The sequence below is a fragment of the Clupea harengus genome, chromosome 18 (genome assembly GCF_900700415.2).
Source record: "Clupea harengus chromosome 18, Ch_v2.0.2, whole genome shotgun sequence".
Classification (NCBI taxonomy): Eukaryota; Metazoa; Chordata; class Actinopteri; order Clupeiformes; family Clupeidae; genus Clupea; species Clupea harengus.
In genome coordinates, this window is record NC_045169.1 from 24,216,082 (window position 1) to 24,238,831 (window position 22,750).

At 43.3% G+C, this 22,750-nt stretch overlaps 1 protein-coding gene across 5 annotated transcripts; it reads right to left on the bottom strand.

Annotated features, from left to right (window-relative positions):
* Positions 1-1,152: 1,152 nt before the first annotated feature.
* hnrnpc (heterogeneous nuclear ribonucleoprotein C) lies at positions 1,153-22,157 on the bottom strand. Of its 5 annotated transcripts, none has more exons than XM_012822720.3 (11): positions 22,034-22,157; positions 20,087-20,118; positions 18,121-18,166; positions 16,518-16,783; positions 15,134-15,206; positions 13,155-13,217; positions 11,795-11,842; positions 8,042-8,202; positions 6,094-6,207; positions 2,778-2,896; positions 1,153-2,340 (listed from the first exon to the last, which is right to left on the bottom strand). In XM_012822720.3, exons 3-11 carry the CDS (start codon positions 18,123-18,125, stop codon positions 2,239-2,241), a joined length of 951 nt encoding a protein of 316 aa, XP_012678174.1. In that variant the 5' UTR covers positions 18,126-18,166; positions 20,087-20,118; positions 22,034-22,157; the 3' UTR covers positions 1,153-2,238. The 5 variants fall into 5 exon arrangements, with proteins under 5 accessions (XP_012678174.1, XP_012678172.2, XP_012678176.1 ...); XM_012822718.3 differs by having other exon boundaries at positions 8,000-8,202; XM_012822722.3 differs by lacking the exon at positions 13,155-13,217.
* Between the last annotated feature and the right edge of the window lie 593 nt (positions 22,158-22,750).

A 22,750-nucleotide genomic window follows, 5' to 3' on the forward strand; every position in this document is an offset into this window, starting at 1 on the left:
GGCCAAACTTTAGGGACCTTGCACTTCAAATGTTCACATAAAGTTTAGTGGCAGTGTGGCTGGTCTCGTCTCCAGCTCAGTGTGGCTGGTCTCGTCTCCAGCTCAGTGTGGCTGGTCTCGTCTCTAGGTCAGTGTGGCTGGTCTCGTCTCCAGGTCAGTGTGGCTGGTCTCGTCTCCAGCTCAGACACACAGCCTTTTCACCCCGTTAGGAAACGTCTGGATCACTGTCAGCCTGTCACATCAGCCCTAAGGTTTTTCTAGTAAACCTGCTAGAGCTGCTGGCATGGAACTCTCCGTCTGAGATGAATCAAATTAAACTCTGTCATGTCATGGAACTTTGCAAACACCGGGCAGCAAAAGTGTCCTGCCTCGACCAAATCTGTGTCGACTAACGACTGTGTGTGCGAGCGTGAACGACAAACTTTTTGAAAGCATGTTTGGTTTAAAGAGCTCAGTATTTGTCTTTTCCTATAAAACAACCTGTACGTTTACATTAACATGTTATTATTTACACCTGGCTCCCTGAGAGCGGTGGCGTTTCCATTGCAACGGCCTGTGTTGCTAACTGGAGGTTGCTCTTCTCCCCCCCCAGCTGAGACAGCGATGTCCCGACAGGTCTCTCCGGCTCAGGCAGTGGTGCCGCGCGGCGCTGCACTGTGTTTATCACTGAATGGCTGCCTTTTTCTGTGCCAAATTCAGAGTCAATAAACCTGCCCCATAAAGCATGGGCCAGACTGGGCCTGCCAGCACCACCAAAACAACCAGAGAGGGGGAGAGAGAGAGGGGGAGGGGGAGAGAGAGAAGAGAGAGAGAGAGAGGGGGAGAGTGAGAGCAGAGGGAGAGAGAGGGAGAGGGAGAAGAGAGAGAGAGGGAAAGAGAGTGAGGGAGAGAGCGTGAGAGGGAGAAGAGAGAGAGGGGAGAGAGAGAGGGAGAGAGAGAGTAGGAGGGACAAGAGAGAGAGAAGGGAAAGAGCAGATACAGGGAGAAAGGGAGGGAAAGAGAAGGAGAGAACACAGAGAGAAACAAGAGGGAGGGGGGTGAAGAGAGACAAAAAGAAGGGAGAGAGTAGAGAGATAAAGAAAGAGAGCAGAGGGGAAGAGAGAGGCAAGGAAGGAGAAACAGATTCATCAACATGTTCACTTTGCTTTTTTCCTTTTTTGTCAACCTACATTTCAGGTTTTTTTATTTTTATTTTGCACTGCACTTGGTCGGAAGCTAAACACCCTTCACATACCCTAAAATCCCAAATAGTATGTAATAAATAAATAATAATCAATGTAATTTCACAAACAATTCTATAAACATTTCAGCATTTTGTTTTCTGTTTTTTTTTTTAATATTTAAATTCAACATACAGTCCCAAAACACAGAGACAAACCATGTAAAAACATAACGGCAAGAGAAACACTGCAATGTCAATGCCACAAGCCTCGTCACTCCTCTTAGAGGTCTCAGTTGTGTCTTAGTGTGACCATACCATGCCAGAATGAGACAGAATCTGTACAGCCAGGAGGCTCATATTCTTTCCTTTCTAAATGTCTCTAATTTCAAATCGCAGTTATTTACTCCTCAGCCAGCCAAACACACTTGCACGCACACACACACACACTCACATTCACATTCACATTCAAAAGAAATTCTCCTCGCAACCATGAGCAGAATGGTTTTTCACAGGGTGAAATTCAAGATCACACTGCCCCCTATAGGGCGCCAAGCGAATGTGCAACGTCAATTCTCTGAACACGGTATGTGTGAAACCTCCTCGCAGAGCTCTTCCAGTCCAACCAGAATTCCCCTAAAGACATCAACTCACCGAGCAACTTAGAGTGCTAGCATCAACAAACAATTAAACAAACAGAAATGTTACCTTCAAAAAAGAAAACAGAATCGAATGGGATACAGACAAAGATGTGGACCGCGGTCAGAAGAGTCTTCTGTGTCACTGTGTGATTGTGTGTGTGTATTTACACCGTTCCCTCCCAAAAGTAAGCCCGCTTCAGGCGCTGCCTTCAAAACATGTCGTGATTAGCAGCACAATCTGGAGCTGTACCAATGGCAAGCAGACCACTATGCTATGTGAGTGAGTGAGTCGAGTTATGTTGTCTGCTTAGTTTTAAAGGTTGATGTGTTGGCGTGCATGCCTGGGTATTTGTATTTCAGCCATATATACAAGGTAATATGTTTAAGTGTGTGTATATATGTGTAGGTATCTGTGTTTGTGTGTGTGTGAGTGTGTGTTTAAGAGTGCTCTCCACTGGCACTGTCTCCATCATCTTCTCCTTCCTCCTGTTCCCCCTCCTCTTCCTCCTCATCGTCCTCTTCTCTCCCCCGACTCTTGATCTGAAGAAGAGGATGATGCAGTTGAGAACAGAAGCAGCTTCACACCTAAGGGAGTTAATGAGTCCACCTAGTGGCCCAGGGCGGCCATTACACGCTACCCAGCTGTGGTGCCATGGCACATGTCAGATGCTGGTTGGCGCTCTTCCGTCTTCTGTCCTTTCTCTCGCCCACACACACACACACACACACACACACACACACACACACACACACGCTCTCGCCGTCTCACACACTCTCGCCCTCACACACAAACTCATGCTCTCGCCGCCTCACACACACACACACTCATGCTCTCGCCGTCTCACACACTCTCGCCCTCACACACACACTCATGCTCTCGCCGTCTCACACACACACACACACACACACACACACACACACACACTCATGCTCTCGCCGTCTCACACTCACACACACAGTCCCCTCCTCCCGCTCACCTCCTCCTCCTCCAGTAAGTCTCCCTCCTCCTCGTAGTCATTCATCTCAGGGGTGTCGCGCTCCTTCTTCAGGGTGGAGTGCTGAAGAGACGAGGTCTCCTCCTTGGTGCTCTTCCCCTCTGGAACAGTGAGACACACCCTGTTAGTGTGTGTGTGTGTGTGTGTGTGTGTGTGTGTGGGGACTTATGTGTGTGTGGGAAACACAGATTTCAGGTCTCTTTCTTTCTCTTAAGCTAGTAGATGTCAGTACATGTCAAGGCCATCATCACGAGTGTCTGTGTCACTAAGCATCATCACGAGTGTGTCTCTGTCACTAACATCACGAGTGTGTCTCTGTCACTAACCATCATCATCACGAGTGTGTCTCTGTCACTAACCACCATCACGAGTGTGTGTGTCTCTGTCACTAACATCATCACCAGTGTGTCTCTGTCACTAACATCACAAGTGTTTCTCTGTCACTAACATCATCACCAGTGTGTGTCTCTGTCACTAACCATCATCACGAGTGTGTCTCTGTCACTAACCATCATCACGAGTGTGTCTCTGTCACTAACCATCATCACGAGTGTGTCTCTGTCACTAACCATCATCACGAGTGTGTCTCTGTCACTAACCGTCATCACGAGTGTGTCTCTGTCACTAACATCATCACGAGTGTGTCTCTGTCACTAACCATCATCACGAGTGTGTCTCTGTCACTAACCGTCATCACGAGTGTGTCTCTGTCACTAACCGTCATCACGAGTGTGTCTCTGTCACTAACATCATCACGAGTGTGTCTCTGTCACTAACCATCATCACGAGTGTGTCTCTGTCACTAACCGTCATCACGAGTGTGTCTCTGTCACTAACCGTCATCACGAGTGTGTCTCTGTCACGAACATCACGAGTGTGTGTGTCACTAACATCACGAGTGTGTGTGTGTCACTAACATCATCACGAGTGTGTCTCTGTAACCATCATCATCACGAGTGTGTGTCTGGCACTAACCATCATCATCACCAGTGTGTCTCTGTCACTAACATCATCATCATCATCACGAGTGTGTCTCTGTCACTAACCATCATCACGAGTGTGTCTCTGTCACTAACATCACGAGTGTGTCTCTGTCACTAACCGTCATCACGAGTGTGTCTCTGTCACTAACATCATCACCAGTGTGTCTCTGTCACTAACATCATCACCAGTGTGTGTCTGTCACTAACCATCATCATCACGAGTGTGTCTCTGTCACTAACATCACGAGTGTGTCTCTGTCATTAACATCACGAGTGTGTCTCTGTCACTAACATCACGAGTGTGTCTCTGTCACTAACATCACGAGTGTGTCTCTGTCACTAACATCACGAGTGTGTCTCTGTCACTAACATCATCACGAGTGTGTGTCTGTCACTAACCATCATCATCACCAGTGTGTCTCAGACACACTCGTGATGTTAGTGACAGTCACTAACATCATCACGAGTGTGTCTCTGTAACCATCATCATCACGAGTGTGTGTCTGTCACTAACCATCATCATCACCAGTGTGTCTCTGTCACTAACATCACGAGTGTGTGTGTCACTAACATCACGAGTGTGTCTCTGTCACTAACATCATCACGAGTGTGTCTCTGTCACTAACCATCATCATCACGAGTGTGTCTCTGTCACTAACCAACATCACGAGTGTGTGTCTGTCACTAACATCACCAGTGTGTCTGTCACCATCATCATCACGAGTGTGTCTCTGTCACTAACCATCATCACGAGTGTGTCTCTGTCACTAACATCACGAGTGTGTGTCTGTCACTAACCATCATCATCACCAGTGTGTCTCTGTCACTAACATCATCACGAGTGTGTCTCTGTAACCATCATCATCACGAGTGTGTGTTTCACTAACCATCATCATCACCAGTGTGTCTCTGTCACTAACATCATCACGAGTGTGTCTGTCACTAACATCACGAGTGTGTGTGTGTCACTAACATCATCACCAGTGTGTCTCCATCATCACGAGTGTGTCTCTGTCACTAACATCACGAGTGTGTCTCTGTAACCATCATCATCATCACGAGTGTGTCTCTGTAACCATCATCACGAGTGTGTGTGTCACCAACATCACGAGTGTATCTCTGTCACTAACATCACGAGTGTGTCTCTGTCACTAACATCATCACCAGTGTGTCTCTTTCACTAATCATCATCACCAGTGTGTCTGTCACTAACATCACGAGTGTGTCTCTGTCACTAACATCACGAGTGTGTCTCTGTCACTAACATCACGAGTGTGTCTCTGTCACTAACATCACGAGTGTGTCTGTCACTAACATCACGAGTGTGTCTCTGTCACTAACCATCATCACAAGTGTGTGTGTGTGTGTGTCACTAACATCATCACGGGTGTGTGTCTCTGTCACTAACCATCATCACGAGTGTGTGTCTGTCACTAACCATCATCACAAGTGTGTGTGTGTGTCACTAACATCATCACGAGTGTGTGTCTCTGTCACTAACCATCATCACAAGTGTGTGTGTGTCACTAACATCATCACGAGTGTGTGTGTGTCTGTCACTAATCATCATCACCAGTATGTCTCTGTCACTAATCATCATCACCAGTGTGTCTGTCACTAACATCACGAGTGTGTCTCTGTCACTAACCATCATCACGAGTGTGTCTCTGTCACTAACATCACGAGTGTGTCTCTGTCACTAACATCATCACGAGTGTGTCTCTGTCACTAACATCACGAGTGTGTCTCTGTCACCATCATCACGAGTGTGTCTCTGTCACTAACATCATCACGAGTGTGTGTCACTAACCATCATCATCACGAGTGTGTCTCTGTCACTAACATCATCACGAGTGTGTCTCTGTAACTAAACAACCAAAAATGATTAATTGATTTGGTTTAACATTTCCCTCATGGGGTGGGAAGAGGCATCATATCTAGTCGCTATTTGCACTGGTTTCCTCTTCCACCCTCTCTGTCCAATCATGATCCCTCCTGTTTAACCAGACTTCACTCAAACATGATCCTTCCTGTTTAACCAGACTTCACTCAAACATGATCCCTCCAGACTTCACTCAGTGTTTCCTGCCATCTCACTGGAATTGTAGACTTCTCTGAACTCTGTACGTTAACTAAACCTTCTGCTTGTTCAGCACTGTGAGGGAAACGGTGCGAAAGGATTAACAACAGGTGCATGAGTGTGAGTGCATGAGTGTGAGTGCATGAGTGTGAGTGCATGAGTATGAGTGCATGAGTGCACCAGCGTCCCTCTCCCCCGCCACAAACACACCCCCACAGCATCCTTTCTTCCTTACCTGACTTCTTGCTGTGGTCTCTCTCCATGCGCTCCAGGCTCTCCAGCAGGTAGTCCACCTTGTGCTTGATCTGCGTCAGCTCCTTCTTGATGGTCTGCAGGTCGTCCACTCGCACTGTGGGAAGGAAGAGTGGGAGGAGTGAGGAGTGTGCTGGGAAATATGGGAATGGAAAACTCTATACTGTAACCTCTGTGTGTATCATCAACCATCAGTATAATCACCAGTGGGTAGAACATTAACCATCAGTATAATCACCAGTGGGTAGAACATTAACCATCAGTACGGGTAGAACATTAACCATCAGTATAATCACCAGTGGAACATTAACCATCAGTATAATCACCAGTGGAACATTAACCATCAGTATAATCACCAGTGGGTAGAACATTAACCATCAGTATAATCACCAGTGGAACATTAATCATCAGTATAATCACCAGTATGCTGAACATTAACCGTCAGTATAATCACCAGTAGAACATTAACCGTCAGTATAATCACCAGTAGAACATTAATCACCAGTATAATCACCAGTATGGGTAGAACATTAACCATCAGTATAATCACCAGTGGGTAGAACCATCAGTATAATCACCAGTGGGTAGAACATTAATCACAAGGATATTCATGATAATAAGCTATTAAAACTACTGTACTATTACAAGATAAGGTACACTATTGATAGGACACATTATGTGCACTCTACGTCTTACCCTCACGTCTAAGCCCAGCAGGTGGGAATCCTCTATGTACCTCTAGGCCTGAGAACCCCCCACTTCCCCCCTCCTCCCCCTGTGTCACTGTATCAAAGGTATTCTAAATCACCTCTGTCTTGGAGCCCTGTTCAGTTTGGCAAAGATGGTAAAGGCTTAGCCACGGAGGACGCACGGGAGGCCATGATAACGGACCAAATAAGAATGGCGACTATTTTGATATATTATGAGATCTAGTGTTTACGGGCCTCCAAAAGGCCACTTAAAGAGCCATAAACACCCCATGGGGAGGGCCATAAGAGATGTATGGTGACAGGAGGGGCTCACCAGATGTATATAACGATGGTAAAACTCTGTGATATCAGTATAGTTTTGCGACTTGCTCAGGTTTATGCTGTTGGTATTGCACTGGCAAAATAAACCTTTTTTGCACCACACTCTGCCAGACTACTGGATGTATTGAGGACTCTTACCTGAACCATCTAGAACTAAGAGTTTTAATCAGATCAGAAAACGGAATATTTGTCCCATCACAAACCTACCAATCAGACACGACAGGAGCCTAATGCTAACAGTAACACAGCCAGTCAATGCTAATGAACTCCTCCTATTTGCATCTAAGTGCATCAAATCAATAACATATTTATTAGGGGGCAATTTATGCTGCTTGAGGAGTAAATAAAGAAAACAATGTGAACTAGATACAGCTCCTGTAGGAAGTGCTAGGTAGGATGTGTTTGCTGGTGAAAGCCATTAGCTGGCAGACAATTAAGTAAAATTAAGGTGCAAACACAAAGAATGAAGTGGGGAAAACCACTGCATCTTCCTTTTCTTTTGCTGATCTCTCTCTCTCTCTCTCTCTCTCTCTCTCTCTCTCTCTCTCTCTCTCTCTCTCTCTCTCTCTCTCTCTCTCTCTCTCTCTCTCTCTCTCTCTCTCTCTCTCTCTCTCTCTCTCTCTCTCTCTCTCTCTCTCTCTCTCTCTCTCTCTCTCTCTCTCTCTCTCTCTCTCTCTCTCTCTCTCTCTGCTACGGTCACACCCAAGTGTGGTGAAGAGGTGCACTGCATACTGTTCCTGGATGTTAAGTGTGGTGAAGAAGTGCAATGCATACTGTTCCTGGATGTTAAGTGTGGTGAAGAGGTGCGGTGCATACTGTTCCTGGATGTTAAGTGTGGTGAAGAAGTGCAATGCATACTGTTCCTGGATGTTAAGTGTGGTGAAGAAGTGCACTGCATACTGTTCCTGGATGTGCGCTGGCTGCTCTTGGAAGAGAAGCTGCTCTTGGTGCGCCGGCTGCCGCCCCCACTCAGGCTGACCCGTGGCCTCTTGGAAGGGATGACCGCCCGCGAGAGGGGGGGAGGGGGTGGCGGGGGCACACGGGATGGATACGAGTACATCCTGAAAAACACACACACACACACACGATAAGCACTTGGAGACACACAGAGACTTTCAGTCTTTCAGGGTGTGCTTGACTATGGACAAAATCCAACATGAAAACTAAAACTCCACAGTATATTCATGACAGCAAATGCTGCACTTAGCAACTACCTCGAGGCTCAAGTCTCCATAGTGAGCCGTGAGAATGTTGTATGAGAGCGAGCGAGCGAGCAGGTCTCCAAGTGAGCAGTGAGAATGTTGTATGGAGAGAGCGAGCGAGTCTCCAAGTGAGCCGTGAGAATGTTGTATGGAGAGAGAGAGAGCGAGCGAGCAAGTCTCCAAGCGTTCTAGCTCCAGCCCCAGTGTTTACAGAGGGTGGGACTCCAAGCAGAAGCAGCTGTTGCTCTCATGAAAAATGTTTCCCCTCTGACGAGGGGCATATGTTCTGATCAAACACCCCACCCCCTAGCATATCAACACCAGTCAGTTAGAAGAGGGTGGTTGGGTGGGGTTGGGGGAGGGGCGGGTGTCTGCTTACTGGGGGGTTGGGTAATATGGAAAGCGAGGCACTTTCTTCATCCTCAGACAGAATACAGGGAGTGCGTGCTTTAGCACAAGTACTTCCTGCATGGGTAAACTATTGCTGTTAGGTAGGTGAATTTGTAACCTGCCTATAGCAGACTTCCTGTATAAATGAGCTATTGCTGTTAGGTAGGTGAATATGTAGCCTGCCTATATGAGACTGCAAACAGGCTAAGCAGCATGTCAAACGTGTAAAAGGTACTCTGAAAAGGTACTCTTCCAATATCATTTTTTTTTTTTCAAGTTCTGGATGGGTGAAGCTCATTTGATCTGCTAATAAGTACAGCTACTGTAAGTGTTGACGACTCACTGCACATCCTACAATGCATTCAATACCATCATCAAACTTGGTCTTGAGTCTACCTAAATGTCTACAGATTTGTAAAATGCTGAGTGTTTGTACAAGGCAGATTTCCTTCCTAAACTGACATGATACATTTTGCTGAATGGTTTTCATTTTATTCTTTTGATTCACAAAAACCATATCTTATATGCTTCAGTACATAAATATCTAAATGTGTTGCCCTTGTACATAGAAGGCTGAATGCACAATTAATATTGAATATTTACACTACAATACAATCGTTGATCCCATGAACTAAAGATTACATTTTGCCATGTTGGTGAATCAGTCAGTGTGTTTACATGATGGTATAATTCGAATCTTTGCTTAGTCGGACTATGCTATCTTTTGGGGCAAGTGCTATTATCCCAATACATATGGCAGTGAATAAATCGAATCATTGGCCGAAAGCATGTCATATCCGATGATAGGTGGCGCTGTTTTCATTACAACTAGTGGTGATCCAGCCCTTTCCGCTTGACCTCTTCACCACTACCAATAACAACAACAGTTGATTGAGCATGAATCGCGTCTGTTCATCGGTCCAGAAATGCGTGTTGCCTCTTGGGTTGTTTGTTTGTTTGTTTCTGCCGGGCCGATGTGTTTATAAGTTACATTATTCAAAGGTGAAAGATAAAAGGCGAGAGAAACGCACGCACATTCACACGCGCGCGCAAATAATGGGTTACAGCCTAAACACATTGCCCTTCTGCCAGTTGCATCAAATTGTTTTAGTACTTCTTCGCTGTCGATTTCCAAATCTGTGTGAATATTCATGAGAGCAAGTCCAGTCAGTCTTTTCGTAGATAGATACAAGACCTTCAGGACGCAATGAATGTTTGGGTAGAAATTTGCCGAACTTTCCAGGGCTTGATAAAGTTCACTGCGTAACTCATTTAGCTGTTTCCAGCTCTGTATCTGCATCGTCAACGCTGGGCATTAGTTGTCTGTACTCCAATTTTATAGTTTCCCCATTGTAATAAATATGCGTTCATGATATTTTTTTTTCTTTTTTTTTTTTTTCTTCTTCTTCTTCTTCTTCTTCTTTTCTTCTTCTTCTTCTTCTCGCGTAGCAGAAGGTACGCACAGTGCGTACGGCTGCATGCGCCACTGGAACTCTGTGCAATTAATACAATACATAATAGGCTAATTTATACAATATCTCCTCGTTTGAGTGTGGTTGTTTGAGTGCAATGGGAGTGTATGATCGATGTCGTCTATAAAGGTATTTAGGTAAAGGTATTTACGGGAAAATATCTCGATCCACCTGTCACGTCTCTGTCTTTAGAGGGCAGCGCCAAATAACCGATCAAAACTCAACTCACGCTTGCCTCACGGGCACAATACCAAATTTCATCATATTTGATAAAATGAAGGACAAATTAGTTGTGAATAGTATCACCGAGTTTGACAGGTATTGGTCAGGTAATAGCCGAGTGACAGCTGATTTGCTTTCTGATTTGACAGTACTTATTCGTACATATAACTTTTCCTAGGCAATATTTGTTAACTTAGCCTACTCTGGTTTTGAATATGGGGTAGGCTACCACTCATGCGAAGGAAATCACCGGGCAGATTGTCGCAGGACATTACGCAGATCTTGTCAAGCACTGACAAAGCATGCATGCGTTGGCAATCATAAAAATATTTTTGTATCATCGCGATGCAAATGCATGTGTGTATAATAATATTCTGAATTCAAGTTAATGCTTGTGAAATAAAGGCATTTATATGTTTATGATTGTGTGATTCATTGGGATGTGCATGTGGGCTATAGTGGTTCACGTTGCTGTACTCACAATTTCGGAACAGCGGGCTGTCGGAAAAATGGGCTTTCGGAACATTGCCATGGAACCTTGGTCAGGTAATAGCCGAGTGACAGCTGATTTGACAGTAATGCTGTTGTTTTAAGCAAATAAAATGTGGAACGTCCTTCTACGTGTTTAAGGAGGGGTTGTAAAGGTGCTCATATCTTCGGACCTCTTCTATTATGTTTGTTCATAATCAACAAGAATAAGTTTGTGAGACAGTCTGCAGGATATTCATAAAAAACCGTGTCATTAGTATGAACAGTTGAGACAACTTATCCCTCTTTCGTCTTCCGGGTCACGACCTGGCAGGGAGAGAGGGAGCATGCGCAAAGACGCAAAGTCCAGTTCCTTATCCAATTCACCGTTACATGCCGCAATAGTCGAACTATCAACTGGATCGGATCGAGTTATCCAGGGGTGTTAGTCCGACTATGTGCGGTCCGACTACGATCCGACTAAGGTGCTTACATGAAACGGATAATGCGATTTCAGTCCGACTAAGGCAGTTATTCGAATCCATGTAACCACGGTCAGTGGTGCAACAAAACAATTGCAGTGTTTCAGGTCATGAACTTGATCCTTTAAATCTCAGTTCTACCAGTAACTAACAGAATCGCTGGACATAAATTCCCTTGTCCAATTGCTCATGTAGAGTACCAGTCAAAAGTTTGTGTTTTCTTTACTTTTATTATTTTCTACATTGTAGATTTATACTGAAGACATTTAAACTACGAAAGAAAGCATATGGAATGATGTACTAAACAAAAAAAGTTTTATCTACCACGTAGAAAATAATAAAATCAAAGAAAAATCTTCTCAAAAAATGAGAAGGTGTGTCCAAACTTTTGACTGGTACTGTAAATCCTGTGCTTACCTGTCATAGTAATCCCTCTGGAAGTCATAGTCAAGATCAAACGAGGAGCTGTAGGGAGAGAAAGGGAAGAGGAGAGAAGAGAGAAAAGAGAAGAGAGAGAATGTTTTCATCTCATTATCACTGAAACGTCAACTTAAGAACAAAAGAAAAAGAAAGCTAGTTAAATCGACCTAAACTTTACTGTGTCTGAAGGCCAAAACAATTCAATCAATACTGGAATCTCATATTCACTGACTAACTCGAGTCACAAAACCCAAGTGCCTGCTGCCATTAGACAGCATGGGGAGAAAACGGATGTTAGCCAATCATGTTTCAGACAGCATGGGGAGAAAACGGATGTTATCCATTCATGTTTCATTCTCCGTGAAGGTTCAGTCCAAGCTCTGCCCTCCAAAGCCTTCACTATGGAGCGGATTTTGTGCCACTTTGAAGTGCAAACACAACTTTCGGATGAGGCAGGACACGATCTCCACAACGTATTGTTTTACAGTGTGCAGCACACAGAAACCGTGCCATCTGGCAATGCAATGCACAAAAGGCATTGCTTTTCTTGGTGTGACGTGAAGAGAACGTGCCACAGTGAAAAACTAAATTATCCATCCAGAAAAACATAATTTTTTTTACTGCAATGAACATGTGGCATAAATGACGACACCATTTGCGCACCTCACCGAGCTGATCAAAATGCCGATTTGTATTGCTTGGAAGGAAAGGAGCAATTTCAACATTTTATAAGAAGGCAAAATATAATTTTGCGTACTATAGCTTCTTAAGTGGTGAGCAAGCTACAGGTAGAGGATAGCAAAATTAGGTAATATTAGCTGCTCTGCTTCTCCTAAATAGCCTTTACCCAGTTAGCAAACTAATGTTACCTTGTCACAACCTAGCTAACGTTACAAGGTAAACTTAGCCTTTACAGATAGCAAAGACATTGTAATGGATCTGGGCCGGATCCACCAAACCATCTAGCCAAACGCTTCCGTTTCCTAGTCCAAACACATCCGTTTCCTAGTCCAAGCACACCCGTTTCCTAGTCCAAACACACAACGGCCCAAAAGTGGCCTAGATCCGCACAACGGATCTGTGGCAGATATGGGCCAGCACTGGTCCAGCTCCATTTCACTGTGGTCCTCGCGTTCCAATTTGCGGCATGGATCCGCTTACCAAATCTCAGCGTGCTATAACGGCTTCATCATTTTAATTTCAGTAAGTAATAACGTTACATTTTCCACAATAGCTCAATTTGTAGGCTAATGTAGATAGCTAATACCAAACACATAAGAAAAGAAATAAACTTTCCACAGAAATACTTGTCATTATTTTTTATTTTGTAGAATAATTGTAAAAGTAGACTACTTTCCATTGTGAACTTGAAGGGGAATTCCACTGTTCCGATCGATATTCAGTCATCTCCCCGGGGGCTCTGAGAGTGGAAGACAAAGTAAACACCAGTCATTCATCCAGGTTTGAAAATATCAGTTACAGTTGATTCTTGTCAAATTAGTCAACTCCTCTGTCACTTCACAAAAGTTAGCTAACCCAACTCATAAAAAGCAGATACAAACCTTTACTTAGCTGAGAAGTCGGGCTGTTTCCCCGTAAATGTTGCAGGCTGCTCCCGAGACAGAATCGATGGATCATTTTTACCGAGCGGTCATAGTGCAGGCCAAAAACGTTATTCGACTGCTACATGTCGTAAAGATGGGGATCCCTGGTCCCAGCACACTGTTTAACACGAAACCAACTACTATCCCTGCTGGGTTACGCAAAACCACTGGTAAAATAACCCAACAAAATGACGCAATAGCTTAATGTCAACCTTAACATAATCAAAAATGGCCGGTATTGCACCCCAACAATTCTTCTCATTCTACATTCCAATTATTTCTGCCACTATCAGCTCAGATCAGTATATGTGGTTTTAGGACAAATCAGACTGATCTGAGACTTTCGGTTGAGTGGTGGAAAACCAAACTGGACCAAATCAGTAAAAACACTGCACTGCTTGCAGTTGGAATGTTTAAGCTGGAACCTCTACCTGGGACGGATCTGTCCCACAGTCAGAACCTGTGTGTGAGCTAAAGATGGATCCAAAGGCTTTACTCTGTCCATCATCTAACCACGGGATACGGTTGGGAATTCCAGAAATCACTGAAATGATGATTTTGCTTTTCAATGATGATTTTGCTGGCATGTTCTCTTGTCACAGAGTGACAAGCAATAACTCTGTGTTTATGCATTTTATATTTGTATTTTCACATTGCATGGTTTCTGCATGCTGCGCATTGTAAAACAATACCAATGGTGATATTTTTTCCACTTTTCCCTAAGTTGTGTTAGCATTTCAAGGTAGCACGAAATCCGTTCAGTGGCGTGCAATGAATAGCGGCCAAAGCCTTGGGTTTGTTTGATATAACCTGACGGTAAGTGCAAGGAACCTTTAGCTGGCTAAGTAGGCTTTGCAAATTGGTTCTGTTTGCCCAAATCATGTTTTCCTGATGTTGACAAATAAACGGTTTGTAGGATTGCTCTCTTCTCGTAGTGCCATTGCTTTGATAATAATCTTGTTTTGGTGCAGGCAATAATTTGAAGCATAGGCCTATAGGTTATGAAAGAAAGACGGTATGCAAGAAATATGGTGTCTACTGTCTAGCTAGCAACAGCAAACAATGAATTTTCATGGGCCTGTTTGTCCCAAAATGCTTGAAAAGTGTTCATTTAAAAAGGTATGACAGTTATTTTCTATCCCCAGCTGAACTTTAGTAGAAAGTATTCTTTCTTTAGCTTCACAAGTTTGGCTCTTTAGTTGCTAAGCGGGACAGTCTCTAGAATAATTTAGCGTCAAGCACAATTGTGATGCAAAGTTGTTTGCAGCCTACGTGATGGCAGGCAGACAAGTCGAATTTTGACATTATCTATCAATGTTGAACTTAGTTGGCCACCCTACGTGTCCAACTGTCCACTCCAGAATGACATCCCGGTGACGGTCAAACTGATTTGAAGACAATGACATCCTTTCATCAGCCTTGGTATAGCCAAAGCCTACATATTATATTTGCGTGTGGTGTATTTGAGAGAGGACGGATATAAGTTGTTTAGCACTAAATGCTTTTTTAGTCTCAAGCAATATCTTTTACTTTCAACCCCATTTTCCCCTATTATGCCTATCCATGCTTGTGTCATTGTAACTCAGACCAATCTAATACTAGAGAGGTTGCCCCCCTTGCAAATGCCCCCTCAGCCACAGCACCCTGTAGCCGGCCTTGGTCTTCATCTCTTTCTGAAACTTTAGAATAAGGGGAAACTCATACCCAGTGCCTAAAAGAGAGAGAGGCCTACCTGTACATGTCCCCAGCTGAGCGCTTGATGGTCTTCGATCGGTGTGGTTTTGGTTCACCTGCCAGATTAATATCTGTAGAGCACAACAGGAGACTTCTTACATTCAACACCGCAGATGCACATGAGATACCGCTAAGCAGTTATTCAGAGAGAAGTCAATTTCACGCAGAAATGTACAATTTATGATGGATCAGTCAAAATGGGAGTCTCAAAATAATCATTTAAGGTAGGGTATTTAGCAACTTACAAAATATTACAAAAAACATTACACACGCACCAAAAGTATACATTCAATATTAATTTAAATTTAAAACAATGAATTAATATAAACAATAATTAAATATCAAATATGATTATATTTATAAAGTATGCATCAAAGAAAACAACTAATTACACATATGATGTTTAACAAGGTGAGTTTTTTTCCATGCTTTTTAAATATACCAATGCTGTCAATGGAATAGACAGCACTAGGTAAGTCATTCCACCACCAAGGTACCACAAACAAAAAGAGTCTCGACAGCGATCTCTTGCTGCTGAGAGAAGGCAGAGAGATGCTCATCAGAGGAGCCAAGTGGTCAAAAGGGCGACTAGCTAGCGCTGAATTAAGCTGGTGCCAATCTAGTGGCTGTCCTATAGGCGAGAGTGAGAGATTTAACTTTAATTCTATCAGCCGCAGGGAGCCAGTGACAGGTGACCAGCAGAGGAGTTACGGGTGTGTGTGTGTGTGTGTGTGTGTGTGTGTGTGTGTGTGGAGCCAGTGACGGGTGACCAGCAGAGGAGTTACGGGTGTGTGTGTGTGTGTGTGTGTGTGTGTGTGTGTGTGTGTGTGTGTGTGTGTGTGTGTTTGAAGCCAGTGACGGGTGACCAGCAAAGGAGTTACGGGTGACCTCTTTGGCTGATCAAAGAGCAAACACGCCACCGCATTCTGAATCATCTGCAGTGGCCTCACAACACATGCAGGCAGGCCTGTTCAAATTGAATGGTAATAGTCTAGTTTAGAAATAACCAGGGCCTGCAAAAGATGTTTAGATTGCATATTGCATTAGATGGGGTCTGATCTTCTGAATATTATAGTGTAAACCAACAAAAACCTCAAGACAGAAGCTACAAACTCAGAGAAATTAATTTGGTCATCAATTACAACACCCAAGCAATTCCAAATTGTTACAAAATTCCACTGGATTCTCACTGCAAAACCATTCATCACTCAAACTGAACAGTCGGTGACTGAAACGTACTAATACAACCATTTAAAGTCCCTTTAATTAGCTTTTGAGCTCAAATATCAACGACCTTTTGCCAAAATCACAGACTGTACCTTTAACAGCCCACAAACAAAACAAAACAAAAAATCAACAAAAACGTTAATGGCATTCCTTACCCAGCACCTGTCCGACGATCATTCGGCCATCTTCGCTGCCCACGGCTTGACGGGCATTCCGCTCATTGGCGTACTGCACAAAGGCGTAGCCCTTGTGCACGGAGCAGCCCACGATCTTGCCATACTTGGCGAAGATGGCCTCCACGTCGGCCTTGGTCACCAGCATGGTGTTGAGGTTGCCGATGAAGACCCGCGAGTTGAGCGAGCGCGGGTCCGTCTTGTTGGTCACGTTGCTGGCCATCAGGGCGCTGCTGGTGGGAGAGAGACTGAGACGACAGGAGAGAGGGAGAGAGAGATGTACAAAGAATAGAAAAAATAAACAATGAAGGTGAAAGGTAGAGAGAGAGAGAGAGAGGGGGGGGGAGCAAAGAGAAGACTCAAACAGAGAGAATGAGATGAAAAACAAAAGAAGGTAAAAAAGGGGCAGAAACAGAAAGGAGACGATCAGGACGGACGGATAAGGAAAAGGAGGGAGGACAAGCACAATGTTAAAAGGTGAGGAGTGGGGTATGGTAGATCAAACGACATGAAGGAAAACGAGGAGAAAAAAAAGGCAGAAATAGAAATGAGAGGGAAGAAACAGAGGAAAGCGAAAGTAGGGGAGAGGGAGACGGTGAGTAGGGGGATGAGTTACCAGCCACAAGTAAGTGCACCACAAAAAGGGGGCGCTATTCCACACGGGCACCTAACATGAGAATATAATACTGGCTAAGATTTGCAGTGTATAAAATGTGTGTAGGCTGGGGAGATGGCAAAGGATAACAGACAGACCACCGGTGAAAGTCAATCATTGTTTTTGAGTGTTTATCTTTCTGGTCATAAGATACTGTGTGTGTGTGTGTGTGTGTGTGTGTGTGTGTGTGTGTGTGTGTACGTATGTGATAGTATATTTGCACACTGCACATCACAGTGAACCTACGACCTGTGTGGTCTTGCTCTACTTTAATGTCTCCATTGTGTCATATTAGTGCTCAAAATACTCGGGTAGTCACATGAAACCCTCCACAGACTAGACACAGAAGACTTTCTCTACATTTGTGAACAGACACCATGTGAAGGACTTCCTGAGGGAATCTGCCAACCTGACCACACCTCTGCGTGCTTAATTTAGTCCAGTTCAAGGTGTTAAGGATCAAAAACAAAGAACACCACACTGCAGATGTGTAAGCATATGGATCAAGAAAATATGTCAAATGAAACTACCCAGTTAAATTGTACCAAAGGTTCATCCAGACTAGACAGTCCACCAGAACTAGATTTACTCTAGAGTCTGCTCTGTGACATTGGGATGTAGTGTAGTGAGTGGACATTCAAATCACTTTCTTTCTTTCAAAGGTTGAGGAGAATGTGCATTGGCTGGTCAGTAAACAAAGAAATAGGTGCGTTTTTGTGGAATGGATGTTTTGTCATTATTTGGCATACAGCCTTCCAGACAACAGTGTGACCGAGGGCCAGCAGTCTAGTTGATATGTGTGTGTGTGTGTGTGTGTGTGTGTGGATGTTCAGTAATGTATGGTATAATTATGACGTGGTGTTCAGTGCAGTTGTATTAAGGTTCTGGCAGGTGATAGTATATTTTGGGGTGTAAATAACCAGCACTCACTCCATAGTATCTGTGATTCTGCGGGGTCGTCTGCCTGTCACTGTTTCTGTAGGAGAGAAGAGGGTCATTATTGGGCACCGGTGGGGCGCAGCTCAACAGTGCATCATGGGTAATTGACTGGTATGAAGGGTTGGGCAGGAGGGGCTCTCAAAAATCTAAACTGGGATAAGGACATGTAAAAATAACCTGACAAGCATCACAGTTGGAATACCAAGAATGTTTAAAAAAAAAAAGTCTGGTGTGCTTATCGCTGCCCTCGTGTGGAGGGAGTGAGAAGAACAGATGAAAGTACAGATCTACTACCTGCTGCAAACATTTGGAGGTGAAAATGCATTTATAATCAAATAAAAAAACACACTTATCCCATATTTGATTATTTTCAAACAATTACCCACACTAATATGCTTCCTCATCCCTAAAAGATATTTGTATTGGATGGACAGCTGTGGCCACACCAAAGTCATGTGACAAAGAGGAAGCTAGTCTGAGGGATAGCAGTCTCCATGCGGCCCAGTAGAGTGCACCACAGGACTAGGAGTTGTCTTAAGGCCTCAGCACTGGACTCTATGACTCTTCTCTATGGCATCTGGATGTGCTACTCATCATGCTAACCACATTAAAATGGCAGACTAGGCATCTGTCCCCATATATCTATCAACAGACGCGTATGTGTGAGTTTTTAATCAATGTGGATTATCAATATCGAGGGAATGGTTGGGTGTTGTAGTATCAGCACAATGTGTGAGGCTAATGTGGATTTGAGTAAGCTTTATCTGACAGACGGGCTTGTATGGGTCAGAAAAGAAATGCAGCCGATGGCAAAAATGTCACAAGCAAGAACACTGCTGGCAGTAGCCAGTGACGCATAGTGCGTCTGAAATGCGCAAAAGTGTTTCATTCTCAATCCCTGGAGGTCTGGTGACGCTTAAGTATTGAAATCAGTCATTGGGTTGGAGCACCCAAAACAGGTTTATTATGGCACAAATTGGATTATGTGAGTGTGCATGTGTGTCTTTGTTCGACTTCATGGGATGAGAAAGTAGGCCAATCCAAATTCTTACCTGTGCTTAGTGGACATACATTTGTGATATCAGTTTGTTTGGGCAAATGTTTTAGGGATGTGTAATTCTGACATTTTCTTTTGTGGTTTAATTTCGTTCCAACTTGGTTCCAAAGGCATTCAGTAGCAGGCCTCGTTCCTTATAACAATTTCAAATGCCAACTAAATACTTCCAAGTATATGGAAGCAGTTGCTAGGACACTTGGCCCGAAAATGAAAGAATGTAACTACAGGAAATATATTGTGACTGAGGTAAAAAAACATCAGGGTGTGGGGGAATACTACAGCAAATAAGACAGAGAACATCCAAGCTTCATTTCACAAACATTATTCAGATCCACAAGTCAAGTGCATAGTGTTTTAACTAGAAATGACAGGGAATAAAAGGCACATTTGCGGCTATTATTTGTGTTTTATCGAAGCCATAGTGGCATTGGACAGGGAAGCTTTTAAAGACTTGTTTGACTGGTTTCCTTTGTGGATCAGTGGTTGCAAATCAGATTGTGTTTCACTACTCGTGGGGCGTTAAGCCTGAAGAGGTTTGTCGTCAACATAGTTCACCAAAACATATTGCACAGGTGTGTAGCCTAAAGGTCTTCATGGAAAGATTAAACTTGTGATGGGGAATTTCTCAGGGCAAGTTATAAAGTCAAGGGAAAATACAGAAAAATGCACAGCACAAAAAACAAATTTGCCTCAGATTTCCAGTCTATTGGTTGACAAAAAAAAGAATCAACTTGTACAGTTTCAAGCACACAGCTCATCTAAAACCATCAAGCCATCTTGTGTCACAAGCCAAAAGTATAGAGCTAGTTATAGGGATTTTGCATCTACAGACTAGGAGGTGATTACAAAACAAGGAGCCGGCATAAGGGCGGAGGGTGACAAAAAAATTAACCAACTTACAGTGTCGTGGCTCAAAATAGCTGCCTCAAAAACTACAAAAGGGGGAGGAAAAAACAAGCATTAGAAAATAGGCATCAAGAAGTGGGATCTGTGTCAAGAAGTTCAGGAATATGAGGCAGCCAGACACTAGCAGCGCTTGCCAGGGATGTAAATTTAGGACTAGGTCAATGTCACTAGGGGTGAGACTTTGTGATGATCACCTTCCTCTTGGGAACTTGGCAGTCTGCCTTCAAATGGGTTTATTGTTTGTACGGTTTGGGACTGGCATATCTATCTGATTTCTGTGAGGCTGCAATAGATAGCCTTGGGCTCTAGTGGTAATTTTTTTTTGCAAAAACCACAACAGAGCTGTGGACAGCAGGCATTTGAAGTGTCACACTTCATGCACAACTGTGCATATTGATTAGTCAACAGAAATAAAAGGTCCTTAGGGCAGTTATTTTTTTTGCTAAAACAGATGAATCTTACAAATTCATATTGGGCTACAACACACATTCTCTCCACAGCCTAAGTGCATAAATTATAGTATTTACATTTGCACACAGGAAACTAATACACTTTAATAACCTAGTCCGGTCATGTTAGGAAATGAAAACTTAAATTAAACGGGGATGGTCATTTTTATGATTTATGCACAACTACAGGCCTAGGGCACATTTGTTTTAACCCAAAGTTACCATGGAAACCATCATATGCCCACTGTGGCGCTGATTCCCTATACAGTGTGTGTGACTTGTGTTGCCTCCATGCAGGACACGGCCTACTTTCTGTTCAAAGTTAACCTTGCGCAGTTGTGCTGTGTTGCACTTTCCCCCCAACGGACTCGTTTAGCCAGCAGTGTAATTTTAGAGGGTAGCTTAGTAGTCTATCGACTGCTGTTGTGGGCCTTGTTCCGCCCAATACCGATGCGCCTCTATGTTGGGGCCTTAGACTTCATGCAGGAGTTTGAAGTTTGAGACAGAAACAATAAGATCACTAATATACTGATTTCCACAACACAAACCGTTACCTGAACCATTTGCTTGTAGGCTACACCTAACAAAAGAATGCAACTTAAGGCCTTATCTGTTAAGGCGTTATCCTACTGCATTGACCTGGTAGTTTAGAACTAGATCTTGATCTTGATAGACATAATACATTTCCACAGTAGCTCATGCATTAATGTTGGACACAATTCGCGGAAATCATTCTTTTTTTTCTCCTTTTAATATACGGATAAAATCACCCAACAGAGATCACATATTACACCCAAAATGCACTTGCATTATCATTTGTATGTTCCAAAATACTCAAAACTTTGCTATGGTAAAATTACAGCGATCCTGAGAGTCCGTTTAAAAAGAATAAAAAGAAAAAAAGCCATCTTTAAATCATTTTAAAAATCCTCCCTTCAAGATTACGTCATCTGACCGAATCCTACTGGAAGCCTGCAGAGCTTATCAATGAACCACAAAAACAAAAATACCAGGAAAAATAACTGCAACAGTCAATAAATACCTATTCAGTCAACTTCCTGCAGCATATCGCGTACTGGCAAGAGAAAATACAGACCGAGTAAAAAGCGTTTCTAAGTCCAGATAAGGAGAAAAAGGCAGAACCCCCTTGTCGTTTTGCACACTCACTCACTCCGTTCAGATCAAAACCGATCTTCCACCTTATTAATAAAAATCTGCTCCGAACACACAAACCACTTGTTCTATGGGCACACGGGGGAAAAAGGAGAAAAAAATTCATTCAAAAACAAATAAAAAAGGTTGTTGTCCAACAAAGCCAACCGTCACGAGAAGACTGCCACTGCAGCATCACAAAATGTACGCCACTAAGCCAACACAGACTCAATGTACCAGCCAGAAAAATGCATTAAAAATAAAAACAAAAATGCTCCAAAGATAGTTCAGAGGCAGGAAAAAAAAATATGACAAAAATCTCTCGTATGAAAATACTCACCAGGAGCTTAAGACTAAAAATGATTAAAATTCGCCCTTGTAATACTCGATGGCACAATCCACAGTGGTTTTGTTCAGTTGTTATCTTCACAGTTTATGAAATGGCGTCGGAAACCGCTCGAGACAAACGATTGCCACGCCTACATTGACAGAGCCGATATTTCATTGGCTACAAATACAATCTCTTGTTGTTCATTGGATTTTGTAAATGACAATCAATGCAGGAGGATAGATTTAAAGAAAGAAGGGATTCAATTGGATGTAAAATTAGGAAGCACGATGACGTTAACTCCTTACGTATTCAAAGTGACGGCTGAAACGTACCAACGTGACGGCTGAAACGTACCTAAAATCTTTGATATCATCTCTAGATTGTGTGAGAGTTGTGCTGACAGTGCTGTCAAACTTTAAGGTAAACTTTGAGTGAGATTGATCTTTTCATAGATTTATTTTGTTGGTTTAACGTTAACTGGTACAATTTACATTGGATGCCATAGCAGACACTATCACTTTGCATCAAGTTAATCCATATCCGCAGCCCATGTAGTCTAATGCATTTCATCAGCTGGTAAATAATGCAGGGCTTTAAAATACTCCCCTGACATAACTTACTTCAGAAAACATTCTGTTATAGATAACTCAAATGCGTTTCTGTAGGCTACTACGGACACAATTGTGCAATTGTGCAGGCCTGCCTACTAGCAGATCTGGACATGGA